The sequence below is a fragment of the Echeneis naucrates genome, chromosome 22, assembly GCF_900963305.1.
Source record: "Echeneis naucrates chromosome 22, fEcheNa1.1, whole genome shotgun sequence".
NCBI lineage: Eukaryota > Metazoa > Chordata > Actinopteri > Carangiformes > Echeneidae > Echeneis > Echeneis naucrates.
This window is the reverse complement of record NC_042532.1, coordinates 8,756,308-8,774,872: the sequence shown is the minus strand read 5'-3', so window position 1 is coordinate 8,774,872 and position 18,565 is coordinate 8,756,308. Positions and strand designations below refer to the sequence as shown.

Here is an 18,565-nt window from a genome sequence, read left to right as displayed (position 1 = left end):
GACTGTGTAAGATTTGCACTTTTTTTTCCCTTTTGTGCATGACTGTGAAGCAACATGGCAGCCAAAAACTTTTCATCAACCCTCTCTGCAGCAAATCACACAGGTATTCATAATTCCCTTACTCCCACTCCACTCCCAGCTTCCTTTAGTCTTTGTCTGTACATTTACAAGCTCTGACTCCTGTCATCTCAAGAGCTTGTTCCTTCTTTCAGCCTGTGATTTGGAGGTAAGTATCTAATAAAGTACGCAGCTGGAGGAAGCCCAGTGTAAGCTACAGATCCTCAGGAGTAACGCTGGGAAATCTGCCGAAAAAAGTTGAGGTGTTAAACAAGGTCAAGGGTGGAGGACGGTGGAGAAGGCGATGAAGTCATCATGCAGTGAATTGATTAGCACCCTCCAAACAATAAAAATAAAATAAAAGAAGACAACGAAACAGAAACTGCACAATGATATTTGTTTACGGGAAAAACTCCTTCATGTTCATTAGTGACTGTTTATTTTTCGCCTCTTGAGCTCTTCCTAGTGTGCTGTTGTTCCTGTTGGTAAAAGTGCACGAGGCTACGGGTGCGGCTGTGAATTATGACTCCGTGTTATGGAATGAAGGGAGCGGTGCCAGTTCTTTCTTTGCAGAACTGTGAAGTTTGGTCTACAGACAGGAGGGGGGGTGTCTGTGCAGGCTGAGCATGTGTGTTGAATGAGCAGTGCCCACGGAGACGCACAAACAGAAATACAAACATATATATATGTACACACATACCAGCTGGGCTGCTCCAAAGAATTGTCTTTGCAATTGTGGATGCATATCTGATGTTGTATTTATTAGATGGATTTGTCATCTTTTAATTTATTCCACTGCAAATATTCCACACTTTACATGACTGCCAAAAATCCCCCTAAACATACTGCATGTTTTAGTTTAATTTAAAATTTATAACCAGTTTTTGTCAAGATAACGACAACCTTGCTGAGGCTTGAAACCTGTTCAGCACAGGTAATCCATCACTTTGAGAAACAACCTCTGTTCATGGGAAATCAAAGCAAGATGGTGGACAGTTTTCTGCCACTCTGAATTTGGCAGCTTTCTGTTTAACACAACGTTTCTTTGCCAACTCTCAAATATTGGGATTTCCATAACAGCAAGGTTGTTTTTTCTATCTGCTTCTGCAAACAGTTACACAATGAAAAGGCAACTTTGATATGTATTGAAAATAAAGACAATTTGTGGTTAAAATTTCAGGTCTCTGTTAGGCTACCTAAAGAAAGTATCCAGTCTCTGTAAATGAATCTAGTTACTTACAAGACAAGGTTGGAAATAAACGAGAACTCTTCATTTTTAATACTCCCTGACTGGCAGCCCACCTGTTGCTTTGATGATAATAAGTAATATTAACTTCTGTTCTCTTTTCCTTCTCTGCCTGTTGTCCAGGGTGTCTCTCCAGTGTGAATTGGAATGTCAAACCGAGACTCACTGGGGTTTGGGGACCTGCTTCCCCAGGATGTCGTTCAGGTTTTTGCCCAGGAGAAGCAAAGCAAAAGGGGCCGTAAGAAGCGCAGGCACTCCCTTGGCCGAGCTCTGGGCTGGCTGAAGGGCAAAAAGAGGAAAGATCTTGGTGCTGACAAGAAAAATCTGGGCCTTGGTCCTCAATTTGATCTGGCCATGGATACGCACCGTGCAGGGCATCAGGGTGGGCACAAGGGAGGGCAGAAGTCAGGAAGACAGACACACCCACATGGAAACAGTCATGGTAAGATACATGCACTGCTGCTCTGCAGTGTCATATTATCTTTTTTGCAGTTTGTCTGTTGTACTGTAGTGTAGTTGACAGTGCGCTAGACAGGGCATCATATCCATTGTTGTATATCATGGAGAATATCATGGAGGGGTGTACAGAGGCAAAGGCCATTGGTTTCCATTTCACCCTAGAGTCAGAATCACCTTCATGATAAATTGTTCATTATAACGATTTACATATCCTTGGGCGGCAGCAGTGTTGCGAGCACCACTTAAACTGCATTAACAAAATTTACATTTTCCTCTTCAAGGCATCTGTGTTTGCTCCTGTAGAAAAAGTTGAGACTGAACATTAACTCACATTTCATCTTCATATTTGATCAAAATTTGAGCTTATTTCAGCCTCTCAGGCTTGTTTTATATCACAGTAAATTAGATATTGCCCAGAAATAATTTACTCAAGCTATATTTAAAATGATCATAACATAAATTGTCATTCATTAAACAACAGCATGGCAGCTGGGACTGGTACCCTGGACAGACATGCACAAACAACATACAAGCAAAACATATTGTGATGAACGCTGATATATCATGATTAATGTTTTTGCTGGCATGACAGAAGCCAACAAGTGCCTGGAGGGGAGGATGTTAATATAAAAATATATTTCGCGCTCAGATAAAGTATATTATTACCATCGATCATTAGCTTACAGTAACCTCTTTGTAAGTGCATTAAATATGTTTCTACACTGCACTTCAGTAACGTGCCTTCCAAGATGGGATGGAATAAGGTGCTGGGAACTGGTTGAATATCCTGCTCTTTGCCTCGCAGGCATGTGTGTTTGTTCACTAGAGAGATGTTTGAACAGACTGACTTCCTACTCGCCTTCTGACCTTCAGCTCCCTTTTGTTTGCTGTGAAAAATCTCTGTCTGTTCTGTTCTGTGATACCACCACTTATTTACCTGGTCATCAGGTTTCACGGAGAGTGAAGTGCTGCAACCACACCGTCTACTTTATGCACGCCAGTGGATGGTGGATTTCATCTTAAAACAGACACGTGCACCGTTAAGAACTTAGATAAAGTCAACACTTCTACACAACTTATTCACACACTCGCAAGAAAATTGCAGCAACAAACAAACTTTTCCCAGAGCTGTTCTGGGAAGAGCTTGTTTGAGCTTGTACACATGTACTCATATGTCAGCATGTTGCACTACAGCAGTCTTGCCCTCTCTTTGTGAACACAGTTTTCCTTAGTGCAGACTGTACCTACTGTAGTTGTGTACCCTCACCTAGATACAGGCAAACCTGAAAACGCAAAAACATCAGATCAACAAACAAAATATGTCCCTACTGAGTTGGGTTATGCAAAAACATGAAAGCACCAGCGGTGTTTGGGTTGGTCTGTTTAATGTACCACTGTCTGGCAGTGCTTGTGCAGTCTTGGCTAATTGCTTTACAGACAGAAGAGGCTCCGCCTGTTGCTTGTGCTGCGTCTCCTCATGGTAGAAGTCCAGAGCTTGTAGCTGGGGGATTTCCATTCAGTCTCACAATCAAACTCCACCCACAATGTAAAATGAATACGTATAAACACACTCTCAGCCACTTCTGTAGCTTTAGTGCATGATGAACGCAAAGACAAATGTTTCAGTGTGCATGTACAACGAAACATTAGCCAATCTTTGCGGTGAGTAGCAGAAGTTTCGTCCTTAGGGTTTAGGAGGAAAATGCATACTGGGAGAGAGATAAGGTACTTTGCCTCTGGTAAGGCTGCCGTAGAGGCTGCCTGCTGAATTTCTTCATCAAGTCTAAAACACAGGCCAACCTTTAAATGGCCAGAATGGGTTTTTCTTGTAAATGGTGTATGCACTTGCTGAGGGCTAACAGGTCTTAAGCCCACAGAAATATATCATCACAGCAACAGAAATGTTGACTATTAACAGTAATTTTTCTGGCAGGTATTAACATGTGCTGCTATTGAGCCCCCAGCAATTCATGTATTGTGTATGACATGCAGATTGTTGATGCTGGCCACAGCAAGCGCAAGCTCTTTGCCAGATGCTTCCTCATGCTAGAAATGGAGCTCAGCAGTTCCCAAAATGCATCCAGGGGAGGTTTGTTGCAGGAGCAACGTAACACACTTGGACATAAGATTGAATAACTCCAAGCTGAGCCCCTGATGATGATCTGTATTGACGCCAAAGGGGCCTCCTGCACACAAAATGCCTGGTATGGGAGGCGCAGTGCCAGTTAATTAAAAGCTATGCCAGGACTGTTACCGTGAGGGAGGAACAAGGGGTTCTGTTTTTCCTGACCCTCTGCTCACACTGTTCCTCATCGCACACTGAGACTGTGGTGCCCATAGTCGATCAAACGGAGCGGGGTATGTATGAGACCAGTGTGTTTGGTAGTGACAGTTTCTAACTTTGAAACACTTCACATGGATGGTCTGTTAAAATTAAAAACACCAGGCTTCATTCATGAGATGATTTCAGCTCTGTCACTGTCAGAGTCTGTCACCCTCCCTTTTAAGGAGAGATACAGAAAAGACTCCGAAAAGTCTCCCACATGTGTCAATGTGAAGAGTGAGTTTTGGGAGCTTTGGTCTCTGCTCCTTTCTATGTTTGATGTGGTGGTTTCATGTTAAGTGCAGTGCATCTCTCTCTAGTCTTGCCAGCATGTCTGAGAAATGCACCTCTTGATCCGCCTTACTTGAATAAACCATATATAAAAGTGGACACAGACTCTAGGTCTGTAAAGCAAAACCAATTCTGAAGTGTTTTAAATTAGCTTCCTCTCCAATGACAGGGGGCAAGTCCACTAGCTGTAAAACCCATTGAAGTCTATGGGAAAATGAGCTTGCTTTATTACCTCAATAAATGTTTAGATAAACTTAAGCATTTCAGTCTCTAGTTTCCCATCTTCTTCATTTTTTTTTTATCTGTTTACGCAATGGTCCAATTTAGAAGGAAATACAATGTACACTAAGCAGAGTATGCATAAGGGTGGGAGTACCTGTGACTGGCAGAATTTACCAAATACAACATGGATCCAATCAGAATAGAGTAGAGAGCAGGTCAGATCTACTCAATGCATCAAAAAACTTTCATTTAGGATTCAATTTTGTTCAATCTCAACTAACAACTGGATTTTCTGTGAGGTTGAGCATCCAAACCCCGTATCTATACCCCCTTTTATCTTATCCTTGGTTGTTTTTTGGGAGTCTGTTTTTGTAAACACAGCTTCTGGAGTTTGACCTTAGAGGGAACAGCATAGTAGCAGGTTTTGGAGTGATAAACTTTGGCCACATGAACTTTTCAGCATGACAAACCCATTAACTCTGCGTCGTGTTTTCTGATAATCTCGGCAACGTTTCATCCTGAGCCAGAAGACAGAGATTAGCTGTCGTTTCATTTTCATTTACTTCCATTTTTCTAATTCCTAACCCTGTTAAGAACAGCAGTGATCTTTCTTCCCGTTGTGTCGCCATTTTACTTGAGCCAGTGTAAAAATAGACAGTAGGTCTCTCTTATGCAACTCTGGCTACTCAGATCTTGCCTTGCTTTTATCATGGGCTTTAACAATGGTTTCCCTGTTCATTTAAAATGAAAATAAGCTGACGGAAAGACTGATTAGGTGTAATTTATTCATAACCTCCTGAGCGTCCCAATACTGTACACACCGAAGGTCACCTGTTCACTTTAAAAACTCCCTGACAGATTCCTCACATTCCTTATCTTTCTAAAGTTATTCCTTTGAGGAAGCACATAGGGAGCCCTTTGTATGTGAGAGTGCATTTTTGGCATGCGAGGTTTAGATGATACAACCCATTTTATCTAACTTTCTATATTGAAGATTCAGTCATAGACCCCTCCTCATGTGATGCAGAACATTGAAGCCTGAGTGTATTTATCTCTTGCTTTGCTGTATTATCTGGGAGTTTATCATGCAATGTAAAGCTACATCAGCTGTAGGTGCATTGAGGAGCCTTTTAACTGAGATAAACCACATCAGTTTTGAAAAGCGTGCAAAAGCTGTAACTGATTCATCAAGAGGTTAGTTTTTATATGAACATTGCCCACATTGTATTTATGTCACAAGGTGAGTTGGCACTGTAACATAAATTGGGAAGAAGGTTATTAGATATTAGAAGAAGACGGATGACAAACTAATTGGCAACACATCATTCAGGGAAGTGAAAGAAAATAAAATGGAGGCAACAAGGCGCAAGTTACAGCATCCGCATCAGATGCAAAAAAAACCCCAAAACATCCAACTAAATCAAAAATGGATATTGTTGTTGTTTAAAATAGGCTTTATTGTACATTAATGGGGCACAGAGTTTCTATTTATGTTATGATTACGAAACAATAACAATAAATGTCAATGGCAGAACAGGTTTAAGAAAGCCATCATCTGATGGGTTTCACTTTCTTCCTCTGACGACAGAAAGCTATCAACGACACTACACAGGCTACACTGTCATCCCAAGGAGATGAAAATACTTTGACAGAGGCTGTCAGTTATTTGGTTGTCACGTGAAAAGCACTTGTTGTTCTTGCGTTTGTTTTTATACATGAATAGACCTTGTAGAGTGAAGATGAAGCCAGCTTCCATTGTTCATTGTACAGAAAGATGGCCACAGGCCTTTGTTATTTTAAATGTTCTGAAAATTTAAGTCAGGTTGAAAATGACTTTCACAAGTGTGAACAGAACAAAATGCAAGCACACGCTGATGTTATATAATGTGTGGGTAAGAATGAATCTAACGCTGACGTTGTGGGAAATTCTGTGGCTCAGGTCTCAACTACCTGTATAGTAAACAGTTACACAAATGCTTATTTAAAATTACAGGGTTTATGGGCATTTACTAGGATTTTATTTCAATAGGTGAAGAGTCACCACACCCATATGACAGAGGAGATCACGTTTAGGTCACTCAGTTGGTAAAAGAAGCCTACCGAGTGCCAGTTTGCCCTGTAGTCCCATCTGAATATTGCGTTCCAGTTTCATTATATGGAGTCGCTTTTATTCTTTCCATTCCTTTAAAGTTTGGTGTCCGTGTCACTAAACCTCGCAGGATAGCCACAAGCAGCAGTTGTTTTTTTTTTGTATTGTTTCAATGTCAAGCTATGCAGATGAATGGCTGTTGCTTTGCACCAGTTGTACAAGCATTTGCCAAGAAGAGGAAGATGTTTGTCAGCAAGAATGTACAGAGACAGATAAATATGTCCCTGGAAATTTTTGTGAGTCACCAATAGTCATGTCTTTTGCAGTTAAACTTGAACGATTTGGAGCTACGATGCAAAACAACAAAGTAGAAAAACTTGGTGTGGTTATCAGAGACAGCCTTGGTGGTTTCACCTCAGTGCAAAACAAAGTTTATTAAAGGTGTGCACAGTGTTGGCTGGTGCACTTTTCCTCTGTGGGAACAGGCTGTTCCCTCAGGACCTGTTCTGGACTGGAGTGGTGATAAGCCTGAGTCTGCTTATATATGATAGGGTTGCCCTGTATACTCCAGCAAAACCAGTTTTTTTGTGTGTCACTGGTCTTTTTAACGCAAAGTTAAGTTTGTTTCAAATGGACACTTTAAATATATTTTTGTTTTTTTTAGCACGTTAACAATCGCTAATATGACTTAAACACTGCCAGAAATAAAGAAGCGTACCATTACTTTTTCACATGACATGGAAAGTCATGGGATTGCCAAAGTCAGGAGGATTCATCCTCTGGGGACTGTGAATGTCTGTACAATATTTCATGGCAGTTCAGCATAATGATGTTGAGATGTGGTAGACTCACCACCTTGTGATGGCGCAGCTGTTTGGCTTTCGTGTGCGTGAATTTGAAACAAATGGAAGTGATTGTCTTTCGTTTCAGCTTTAACTCAACATTAACAGTTGGCCAAGAATTTCTAAGCTACATCCAGTCCATTATTAGTCTTAGTTCTAACATGTCAGCATCAATCAAACACTGTGTATAATCTTATTTTGGAGGAGCTTGCAAAACAGTCATGCTTATATTAACTAATATTTGTCCTAATGTTTTAAATGCTTCTGTGCTGTTTTAATGGGATAGGATTAGTTAAGACATCATAGTGATGAAGGTGGCGGGAGTTTTCTCGCCATTGCCCTTCAAACTGACAGCTTGAGACATCGGAGAGGTTGCGGATGTAAAGGAAACATCACATTAACTATGGTGCACAACGTGATGATCTGTGAGATAACGGTCATGGCTGTGGATGTGTGTGCACGGAGGGTCTGTTTTTGGAAGGTATTTGATACATGCCGATTTGCTGGCACACAGATTGTGTTGTCTGAGTGTGAATTGGAGTATATCCTTGTGTGCCGGATGATGCAGGTATCTCTGTTACCTGGATTGTTGTCCTTCTCACACCACATGTCTTCATTCCTTCCTTTGGGCTGTTTATATTTAATGTATTGAAAGCAAAGAGCGTGAAAATAGTCGGTGCAACATGCGACTTTGACCAAGATGAATTTGTCCAGACTGCACTTGCCTGGAGCAGAAACAGTGAGCCCTCTGTCCTTTCCCACTGTCATCATGGTGCGTTCAGTTGGGTTTGGGCTGATTAGAGAGGCTTAAGCACCTGGCAGACAGCTCTCTCAGAGCAGAGGAGAATGTCTCTGCATGGCTGTCAGCCTGGCAGTGCACAACAAGAGAGAGGGGCAAGTTAGGGCAGGGAAGTGAGAGGTGTGTGGGGTATTTGCATCCTTCTGATTCCCATGAAGCAGTAGGAGGAAAAGTTATATTACATGAATGTCGTGCGGCCTGCATTGATGTGTATGTGTGCAGTGCTTTATCTAAAGCAGTGGTCTCAAACTTAAATAAGGTGTTAACACTACCATCAAAAGTCTTAAACGATTTTTCCTGTCCTTTGTTTGTCATCTCTAGGAGAAATCCAGTGGACTCAAGTTTACTAAATCATAGCAGTTTGATAAATGTTAACGAATTAAAAAGCCAAGTTTTATACTTTTTATAATCACTGAATCGGAAGGGATTACTCTGAAATGAGAAAAGATCATTTGGATGTATATTGAAATTTCATGAGTGGTTCTTTGCCCAAGCTAGTTGGCTTTAGTCTTCACACTCCTTAACATCTGTAGCCAACAAGTACATTAACAGTGCTCTTGCAGATTGGTAATACTCAGATACATTACCAGAATCTTTTTTCGCCTAGTCTGTAATCAGAACATAGACGGGAAAAATCACTTGTCACTTGTCATAGCTACAATTTAAGTGATGCACATCATAAACACTCCTCACTGCTGTCACTTCCACTAGTGATAGTTTGTTTACTGTCGTTGATGATGCACCGTTTTTCCTCAGCCTCTCCTCTGTTCATGTTTACGGCCCTGAAAATCCATGTTATTCCAAATCCAATGTGCCAACAGATGTTGGCTCATTTAGAGTAGACTACCTTTAAATCCATCATTATTTACATGTCAATTTTTTTATCATAATTCCCATCTCGAGCAGTTTTGTTTTTGCTTTGTTTTTCCCTCTCTTGAATCTGAAATCTGCATCTTGCATCATCCTGCAGGCTGGATGAACTGGTGCAGCACCGCATCAGATTAACTGTGTTTATCCAAATCCACGACGTAAACATCAATGTGGGGTTTATAATCACAAGCAGCATCCAAACAATGCAGCAGTGACAGATGGTGTAATATGTCAGTGATTAATATGGACACAATTACAATGTGGTCACAGAACCAGTTATAATGTGAGCTCCTCATTAACAACCACTCAGGCCTCACCTATCACTCCACGACTCCCCAGTCAATTGAATGCTGTCAGCATAACTGCATAAGAGTTGTCCTAAACTGACTACACTTTCTGCTTATATCTGAAGGCTGAAGGATCCAATGTGGTAGCGAGTTATATTAAGGCTGAGATATGTTTCTTCTTGTTACTACGCACTGGAAAGACATGTGATTCGCTTCTTTTCTTTGCTTTGTAAACTGCTTTTGTCTGACCCGCTCGGTTGGATCACAACCATGGGAATGTTTTCCATTTGTTCAGATGTCACACATTCCATGTCATGTCTGCTCAGCTCACCAGGAAGTGAACAAACCGCTTTGCTGCACAGCAGTTTGAGGTATCCTCAATGGCAATTAAAAAGGAAAAAAGACGAAGAATTTGTATTCATGAATGAAACTGGATTTCAAAACAAGTATAGGAGAAAACTCATGGCTAACCGAGGAGTTTCAGGTCTTCTCATATTCTCTTTGCTCACTCTGTGGTGTAACACTTTTGATGTAGAACTGCTGGAAACAATAGGGAACATTTTTCACATGTATGACCATGTGCAGTGGAGCTGCAGGCCTCTTTAAAAAATGTACAAATCTTGTTTGGGGACTAGATTACTTCAATTCACGTACTCCCCCTTGTGGCAAAATGGTAAAGTTATCAGTCTTTGAATGAAGTTTGGGAATGTATTTAAATTTGCTGTGTTTTAAAAGGTCTGTATTGAATTGGTGTGAAGGCTAACAAAGCAGGTTTAAGTATATTTATTGATGGAGCTAAAGCTGTGAGGAAACCACCCATGACACTTTCATACCTCAAATCCCTGACAACAGCTTCCACTTTCCCTCAATGCTTTATCTCAGTTCGAGCTGTGCCCCAACTGACCAATCAGAGGACAGTGTGCCTGCAGAGGGGAGAAACTGAGGATGCTGGGTATCTTGTTGATCATTGAAGGGGGGGGGGGGCATGGAATTAGGCATCTGAGGATTAGTGTCTGAACTCTGATTGTCTATTGGCTGTGCAGACTGTCTCTGTACTGCATAGCACTGAACAGACAATAACAGTTTCATCATAAACAAGCAAGCTTATCATCCTGTCATCATCTTTATAGGATGTTTTTTTCTTTTTTTCCTTTTTTTCCTTTTTGAACAAACAGATGGCTGGCCACACCTTTTAGAGTTTTTTTTTTTTCTTTTTACAACTTTGATATAGCTTTATTCACTTTTATGTGACATAAGGGGGATCATGGTGCTGCTTCTGACTAATAGCTCCCGTACTAATAGCTACTGCTTTCCTTCAGTCTTCTCGAGGAGAGGTGAGTGAGGGCAGCGAATGCCACTTATTTGAAAGTTTGAGACAACAGACCTGATGGATCTATGACTCAAGCCAATTGCTTATGCTGTGTTGAAATGTTTGTATTACTATTTAGGGTCAGGGTGGATTGACTGGCTCGCCAAAGACAGGCAATAAAGTAATTACAATGTGATCATTCACTGTAATAGACAATAAAACTCGATGTGTAAGGTTTACTCTACAGACAGAGAATGTCCTTTGATTTTTAGTTTCTCTTCAGCTCTTGGGAAAAGAAGATTTTTTTTTTTTTAGAGAGTTGATTGTTGGGATTGAGCTCCTGTAATGCTGTTACAGAAGAGACTGTGTTAACGATCACTGAGCACATGGCTGTTGTGGCTAATTCCAGCATGGTCTTACAGCGACAGTACAGAAGGTGGCTAAATGTAGAGCAGCTGTCACCATTACATAAAAGTGTCTTAGCGGGTTGTTGCCCCAATGATCCCAGACTGTGCCCCGGAAACACGACGGCACCACATACATTACAGAGCTGCATCGCAAGGAAGGTAGTTAGCAGATAAATGCTACTGTTACACTGTCAGTGATTTTCTTTAGTTTATCACCTGAAATTAAATATAGCATTTTCTAAAAGTTTGTTTGAAATGAAATATAGTTTTGGTCTGAATAAAGTCATAGCATTAAAAGCTGAAACTCTTATGCCCCTGTAAATCATTAGAGGAGGGTTTTTAATTAGTGTTCATAGGACAGCAATGTGCATCTCAAAGAAAATTTTTGGGGGTGCCCATGATTCCTAAAATGGTGTTTTATGAGTTAATGAAAGATAAAACTTCTGAAAGCAATTTAAATAGTGTCCTTTTCACTCTATAATTAACAAGTTAAGAAAAAATTGAAAAACTAGTAGATTTGATTTGCTAATGCTCTCCTAAAAGTCACTGTGAAGGAGTTTAATCCTGTGCACGTAAAACTGGGGTGTCAGCCTATTTAAATGAACTCTCTCACATTGTCTCACGACACATTTATCGTTGTGCTGCTTAAATGTCCCTGCTCCCGTCCTGCCCATATGGACCCTTTATCTGCTGTTAGAGTAACACACTGCTTTGAGCTGATCCATGCTGATCCCCTCACACCCTTCTCTTTACTTCAAGCTCTCCCAAAGCAATTGGTTGATGACAAGACCCCGGCACCACCCCTGCTCCAGGAGAATGTCTTCATTGAGACCAGCAGGCCCAAGTACCTGGAGGACCTTCACACCGAGGCCCTGGAGGCACTGAAAATGACTCAGCAAGAAGGTACAACTCACTCGTGCGGCTCTCTTCATATCTTAAATTGGAGGTGTTCTTTGCCAACATGTTGATAATTGACTGCATTTTGCTCACGAGGGTGTGCACCAGAGCATGTAGAAACATTGTTTTGAGTGTCATTTCAAATCTAGAGTTAAATATTATATTTCTTGCAGATACCAATCATGGAGTGGAGTATCAGGATAATGAAAGCACAATAGTAAGTAAACCCATCAGACTCACAATTGCTGTTTTGTTTTGTTTTGGGGTTTTTCTTTTGACGCACACTGAAAATTCACAGTTCTTGTACAATTGACCCCCCCTCCCCACTTCTATTTTTAGTCAACAATGACAATCCAAACAGATGGAGAAGGTGGCGGCTTTATGACAGACAGCACAATTCCTGACTCCTCCTCTGTCGTCTCTGTACAGTCGTCAGTGTCCACTAGATCAGCCCGATCTGGACTCACCAGGCAAGGTAACCTCATCCTCCTGTTCATTACACAACATATAGTGAACCCCAGAGACTTTAACCTTTACTGTGTGAGATGTATAGATTGGACTCAGTTTAAATTCAGCTTGTTTGAATGATCAAAGAATCTAGTGTGTCTCTTTTTCTTGCTTCTGTCGGCTCAGGATCAACGTTCAGGCCTTTGAATTCTGGAACTCTGAAAAAGTCAGAGAAGACAAAAAGGAGAAGACACAGGAAGACTGTTGCTGGTATTCCTCAGCATGTTCAAAGAGAGCTGGGTATGCAGCTAGTATCTCTAATGAATTATTTCCAAAACCTGACTCAGAGGTGCTCTTTACATAGTATGTGCTATATTTACATATTTCCTGGAGTAATGTCACTGTGTTACCTTTGGAAGAACTTCAGTGGTTTTAGTCATTTCCTTCATTCTAAGACTCGTACTAATTAGTCTTCCTGTCTTTTATAGGGTTGGACAGAGTGGGCTGGACAATGGCTCAGGCATTCGATGAGGAACAGTTTTATAATGGTGACACTGATAACAGCCCCACCACTGATGGCCCAAAGCAGGCAGCAGTGAAACAAAAGGGAGGTCATTCCAACTTTCCGGAGATGAAGGTCATCCTTCCCCTCAACAAAGACCAAGTTGAGCAGTTCAATGCTGGACATAGGGACGACATGGCCTTGTTAGACCGCTTGGGTCCAGGCTGGATGACCACTTCAAACAGTCAAAAGCCACCTAGCCCTGTCATGTCCATGTCACCCCAGGCCGCTTACATGTCCAAAATAATTCCCAATGCCGTGTTGCCACCATCCATCGATGTGGTAGAAATCAGTCGAGGGCAAAGTCGCAGCAGCGTTCGCACTGTAAGCAAGAGTAGCCTTGTGCTCTCCAGTCCGGCCCCTTCCCGCGCTTCATCCAGAGCCTCTTCATCCAGGACCACTTCCTCCAGAGCCTCCACCATCACCTCTGCCTCCCGCCACAACCCTCCTCACCTGTCTGACAGCTCCTGTTGGACCAACTCTGAGTCCTCAGAGACTTTAGTGTCTGACTCCTCAACCATCTCCAGAAGCAGCACCCCCAGGCAGAAGAGGCCACAGGACGGAGATGCTTCTGCTATAGAGCACACAGTCAGTGTTCACTCTTCACACAGCAGGCCTTCCAAATGCACTTCTAATGGCAAGCTCATGGAGAAAGTAGATATGAAGAAAGATGGACAATTTGTGCGAAGCCTCTCTGTTATGAAGCCAAAGAAGGCTCCACCTCCTCCAAGTCGCTCCTATTCCCTTCACAATAAGATGAAGCGACGGTCACGTGACCTGGCTGAGGTTAGGATTAGGGACACTTCAGGTGAGGAAAATGAAAAAAACAAGTCAAGATCTTCCAAAGTCATCGACAGCCCTGGCTACAATGCTGATACCAGTTCTCTGGACGACTCTACAGGCTCCATGTCATTCAGTCCCTCAAAATCTCAGGAAGTAAAGGCAGAGGACGCAGCAAAGGGTGAGAAAAAAGATCCCAAAGATCCCTCACAAGAGAATCCAGTAACACTTCATGAGAATAAGCTAAGTAAAATAATCTCTCCGTCCAGTGGCTACTCCAGCCAAGATGCAACATCCCCACCACTTTCAAAACAGCAACACAACTCATCTCCAAGTCATAAGAGAGGGCTCTTAGCAAAGCTTCAAAAGTTATTCCCTGGGTCTTCTTCTGCTGCCTCAGCTCCATCCTCGATCCCACAGCTAGAGGATCCTGAAAATACTAAATCCATTGGGGATTCTAAATCTGACTCAGTTGACACAATTGGTGTCAACACATCTGTAAGGACCTTGAGAGACCTCTTCAACATCCCTCCACACCCTAAAGTACATGCACCACCAGCCCCTCCTCCAGAGGTATGGGCACATAGCAGGCGTTCTGTTGAATTGCTCCTGGGACCCCCAGTGCCTGACAATCTGTACGCCATCATAAAGAAGAATCCAAAGGACAGGCGACAACAGAGGCAGCCTCCCTCTGCATCGACAGAGGGCTCTGTGAGAAGCTTGGTGGTAGAAAGAAAGCAAAAGAATCCAGCTATAACAGTAGACTCCATTAATGGATCCATCCATGTGCTGGAGAGACAGAAAGTTCAAGATAAAGTGCTTTGGAATGTGCAGATTCACAAAGAGGACAATGAAAGACTGACTCAGAATGTAGATTTGAAAGGAAACGGCGCAGTGCCAGAAAAAGATGTGAAAGTAAAAGCAAGTGACATATTACAGGGGATGCTATTGAAGGCTGCAGAGAGACGTGGAGAAAAGCTGCCAGCAGTGAGAGTAGAAGAAAGCAAAATGACGTCCACACAAGCTACAGAGATAGAAACCCACGCAGATACTTTACCTGCCATTTCATTAGTACACATTTCCCCATGCCCCTCTCCCCTGGTGTCGCACCACCCTCCCCAGCCCCTCACCCAACAGACCGCAGAAGTTGTTTCTGTTAAATCAGCACGAGCTGTTGTGTCCCCAGAGTCATCCTGGCCCCCACCACCTCCACCAATGGCCCAAGCCGATCGGTCTGATGAGGTAGAGTTCCCCCTACTACCTCCTCCGTTGTTTGGTGAGGTAGGCTTAGTCATGCCGGTTGAAATACCACCAAAGAGGCCTATTCCTGGCGATGACATCTCTCATGCGACTACATCTCTAGGATCAGTGGTGAAAACAGGAGCCGCCCAGGCTGGACCACAGAAGTCCACTTCATCCCAGGAGATTGCACCTCAACCACTCAATATCCCTCCTCCCCCCCCGTATACAGCTCCTCCGCCCCCACTTGAAGCTGTATCCCCTGTTACAAATAAAAAGGTCTCCCTGTTGCTAAAAGAGGTCTTCCCACCGCCTCCTAAAGAGTTCTCTCCACCACCACTCGAAAATATCCCTCCACCACTGTTTGAAGTGGTCTCTCCACCATCCACAGAGATGTCCCCACCACCACCTGAAGAAGCGTCTTGTCCACCTACAGAGGTTTCTCCTGTGAAGCTTAAACGGTCCTCTCCAACTCCGATTCAAGAAATCCCCCCTACCACTGCTAAAGATATCTCGCCTCCACTGGTTATCCGGGTTTCCCCGCTGCCTCTGGAAGAGGCCTCAATCCCATCTGCTGAAGAGGTTCCGCCATCATCTTCTCAAGAAGACGAGCGCCAGTCTGCTGTCAGAGCTACACTCATTACCAAGCTCGAGCCACCACAAAGTATTCCACCTCCACCACCCCTGCAATCACTTCCCCAGCTGTCAGAGCAGGATACTGACCTTCCTCGAGAGAATTTCCAAAAGGAGGCTGAAACTAATCCAGTTTCATCAAACAGTATTCTTGTTGCCCCTCTGAGTATTCCACCACCACCTGTCATAGAGTTTCTGCATCAATCTCAGGAGGTACCACCAAACACTAATGACCCAGCAAATAGCAGCGCCCCGTTTTCTCTCCCATTTGAAATTTCCATTCCACCAGTTCCTGAGACCTCTCCATCTCCGGGTGTAAACATCCCTGAACCTCCACCGCTACCTGTGCAGGGTCTTTCCAGCATCAAGCACCAGCCTGGTCAAGTGAGCACAGAAAACCAAAGCCAAGAACCAATCGCTGCCCATGTTGCACAAGAGGAAACCACTCCCATTGTCACCCCCTCCCTCTTGCAGATGGTCAAACTGCGGTCGGTCAACAACAGTCCTGAGCCTCCAAAAACTCAAGACCAACCACAGGCTGAGGTCACAATGAGGAGACAGCAGCCAAGCAATCAGGTTTCAACCTCATCTGCAAGTGGAGAAACTCCACAAAAGCCCATCAGAAGGTCTCTAATAATGACCTCTCCCCCACCTGCTTCACCTCCCGTTGTAGTCACTTCACAGATAACTCTGCCCAAGTCACCCACAATCCCATCCTCTCCGAAAAAGTCTCCTCCTGCCACGACTGTCTCTCCTTCCATGAACCTACAGGAAGCCATCCGCCTGAGGACGGCAGCCAGATCAAAAGAGAACCCCATATCTCGCCTCAGCTTGAATTCACCTACATCACCAAAAGACATCCATAAGTCCCCCTCAAGCACAGCAAGCTTTATCTTCTCCAAGAGCAACAAGAAAGTGGTGATTGAGACCAAAGCAAGTGGACAGAATAACCTGGAGGTTTCCTCTGTGCCCAAGGTGGTGGGTGAAGCGGAGTTGGCGAAGAAGGTGCCACCACCCGTAGCAAAGAAACCCAAATCGAAGGCCAAAGAGAACGAGACCAGTGAAGAGACGGAGCAAACTGCAGGACAGGAAGCACAAGATGAAAGTATCCAGGGTAAGAGACATTATCCATTAGAGCATGTCAGGCTTTTACCATAATGATATAATGATAATGTGTCCAGAGTATTAATAGGGGTTTGGCACAGCTTCATATTAATGCTTGCGCCACAGAAACTGCACTTGTGTTGTTGTAATAACAAGCCATCTGAGTCAGGGGGAAAAAAAACAACAACATTCAGTCGGCCACCAAACCGCAGTTCTGACATATCTGGAATTTCTGACAGTGATTGCATCTCCCATCTTGTGTAGCGAGTTGTTGACCGACTGGTACCAAAACGGGTATAACACCACCACACAACAGCAAGGGCTGCTAATTTAGGCTGTTTCCTGTCATCTCCTGTGTAAATACAACTAGGTTACTTTTTAGCATATTAAACCTTCTACATTTGAAGCTGAGAAAGTAAATCTTGGTTGATCACTGAGGTTATTATTGTTCATTGTCATTAGTATCTAATGGCAATAGGCCAATAGTCCAAATAACCAACATGGGTGTCCTTAGAGCTATCCCACTGTTTACTGACTACATCTCTCCTACACCCAGTTATACTAACACTGCCTTCATTCTCCAACTGCAGATGATACTGAGAAGACAAACGGGACAGCAGGTACTGTTGAAGGAGGAGAGACAACATCAACATGATTGTAAAGACTGACGGGAACAAGGAAGGACATATCCGTAACACTGAATTCAATGCAAGTTGATTTCTTTTTGTGGGATACAGTAGATTGGATTTGGACAGATGACAGGCTTAAATTAAATTTTGTGTATTGAAACAGCCTGGATTGTATTTTGAAAAAAAAATCCTTTGAATGCAATGCTAATGGTGTGGGTCTAAAAGTACACATTTTAAGTTTAATGAGAAATGATTGTTTTCTTCTGCTGCAGGAGATGGGATTATACTGCCCTCTAGTGTTGAACAATGATTGTACCGCTGATGTCCTGCTGATTCAGATCTTGTAGTCAACAAAGGGACTTTTGGGCTCTCATCTGTAAATATAGCAACATCTTGTACATTTAACATATCCAGTAATGATGGATCTTCGCTTTAAAGTTCTGTCCTGTATTGCTGTATTTCCCCCCCCCACACACCAATTATTATTTGTTAAAAAAAAAGAAAAAAAGAATATTAATTATCTTAAGTTATTTTTCCTGTCATGTTCAGAGGACAACCGACAGAACATCATCTTTGCCGTGTTGCATTGAAACCTAATATATCAAAGTTTATAGAGTTCTTGATCATAAGAGAAAAAAAATCCCACTTTCTTTTTTTTTTTACTTTTTGATTTAAAGCTGTTCATGAGCATGATCACTGGTTTCACAAAAACACAGCGCACACATCAGTTTATGCTGGAATCATTATTTTGGAACACATTTTTCTGCAGCTTTTAGTTGCTGATTATGAAGTCTTTATGGCTCAAACAGTGGGTTATTTCTGTGTTGAACTATAATATATTTCAAACTGGTTTCAAACGTAATGTAGTAAATGATCATTTATAATGGAAAATGAATAAAGATTTATGGACGATTGAAATCACTTACTGAAGAGAATTGCTTTTCTGAGATTGCTGTCCAACATTGGCTGGCATTTTCTTATTGTTGCATCTACATAGTTTGGTTAATTTACCGAACAATTACCATTTTTTTTAGAGGGAAAAGATGCATAAATAAAAGTAGCCATAGGTTGCA

At 42.5% G+C, this 18,565-nt stretch overlaps 1 protein-coding gene across 4 annotated transcripts in view; it reads left to right on the top strand.

Annotated features, from left to right (window-relative positions):
• LOC115036113 (uncharacterized protein KIAA1522-like) overlaps nt 1-18,565 on the top strand; it is a 24,828-nt gene extending 6,263 nt beyond the window's left edge. Inside the window, exons 2-9 of one of the 4 annotated variants that reach the window (XR_003840369.1) lie at nt 1,427-1,745; nt 11,961-12,104; nt 12,272-12,315; nt 12,438-12,573; nt 12,732-12,845; nt 13,034-16,873; nt 17,454-17,571; nt 17,765-18,565. Coding sequence is in view for 3 of the 4 variants with exons in the window: in XM_029494244.1 (XP_029350104.1) it covers nt 1,451-1,745; nt 11,961-12,104; nt 12,272-12,315; nt 12,438-12,573; nt 12,732-12,845; nt 13,034-16,873; nt 17,454-17,518 (4,638 nt within the window). In the remaining variant the exon portion in view is untranslated. Of the gene's footprint in view, nt 1-1,426; nt 1,746-11,960; nt 12,105-12,271; nt 12,316-12,437; nt 12,574-12,731; nt 12,846-13,033; nt 16,874-17,453 lie in introns of all 4 variants that reach the window. The other 3 variants (XM_029494245.1, XM_029494244.1, XM_029494246.1) reach the window with 3 other exon arrangements.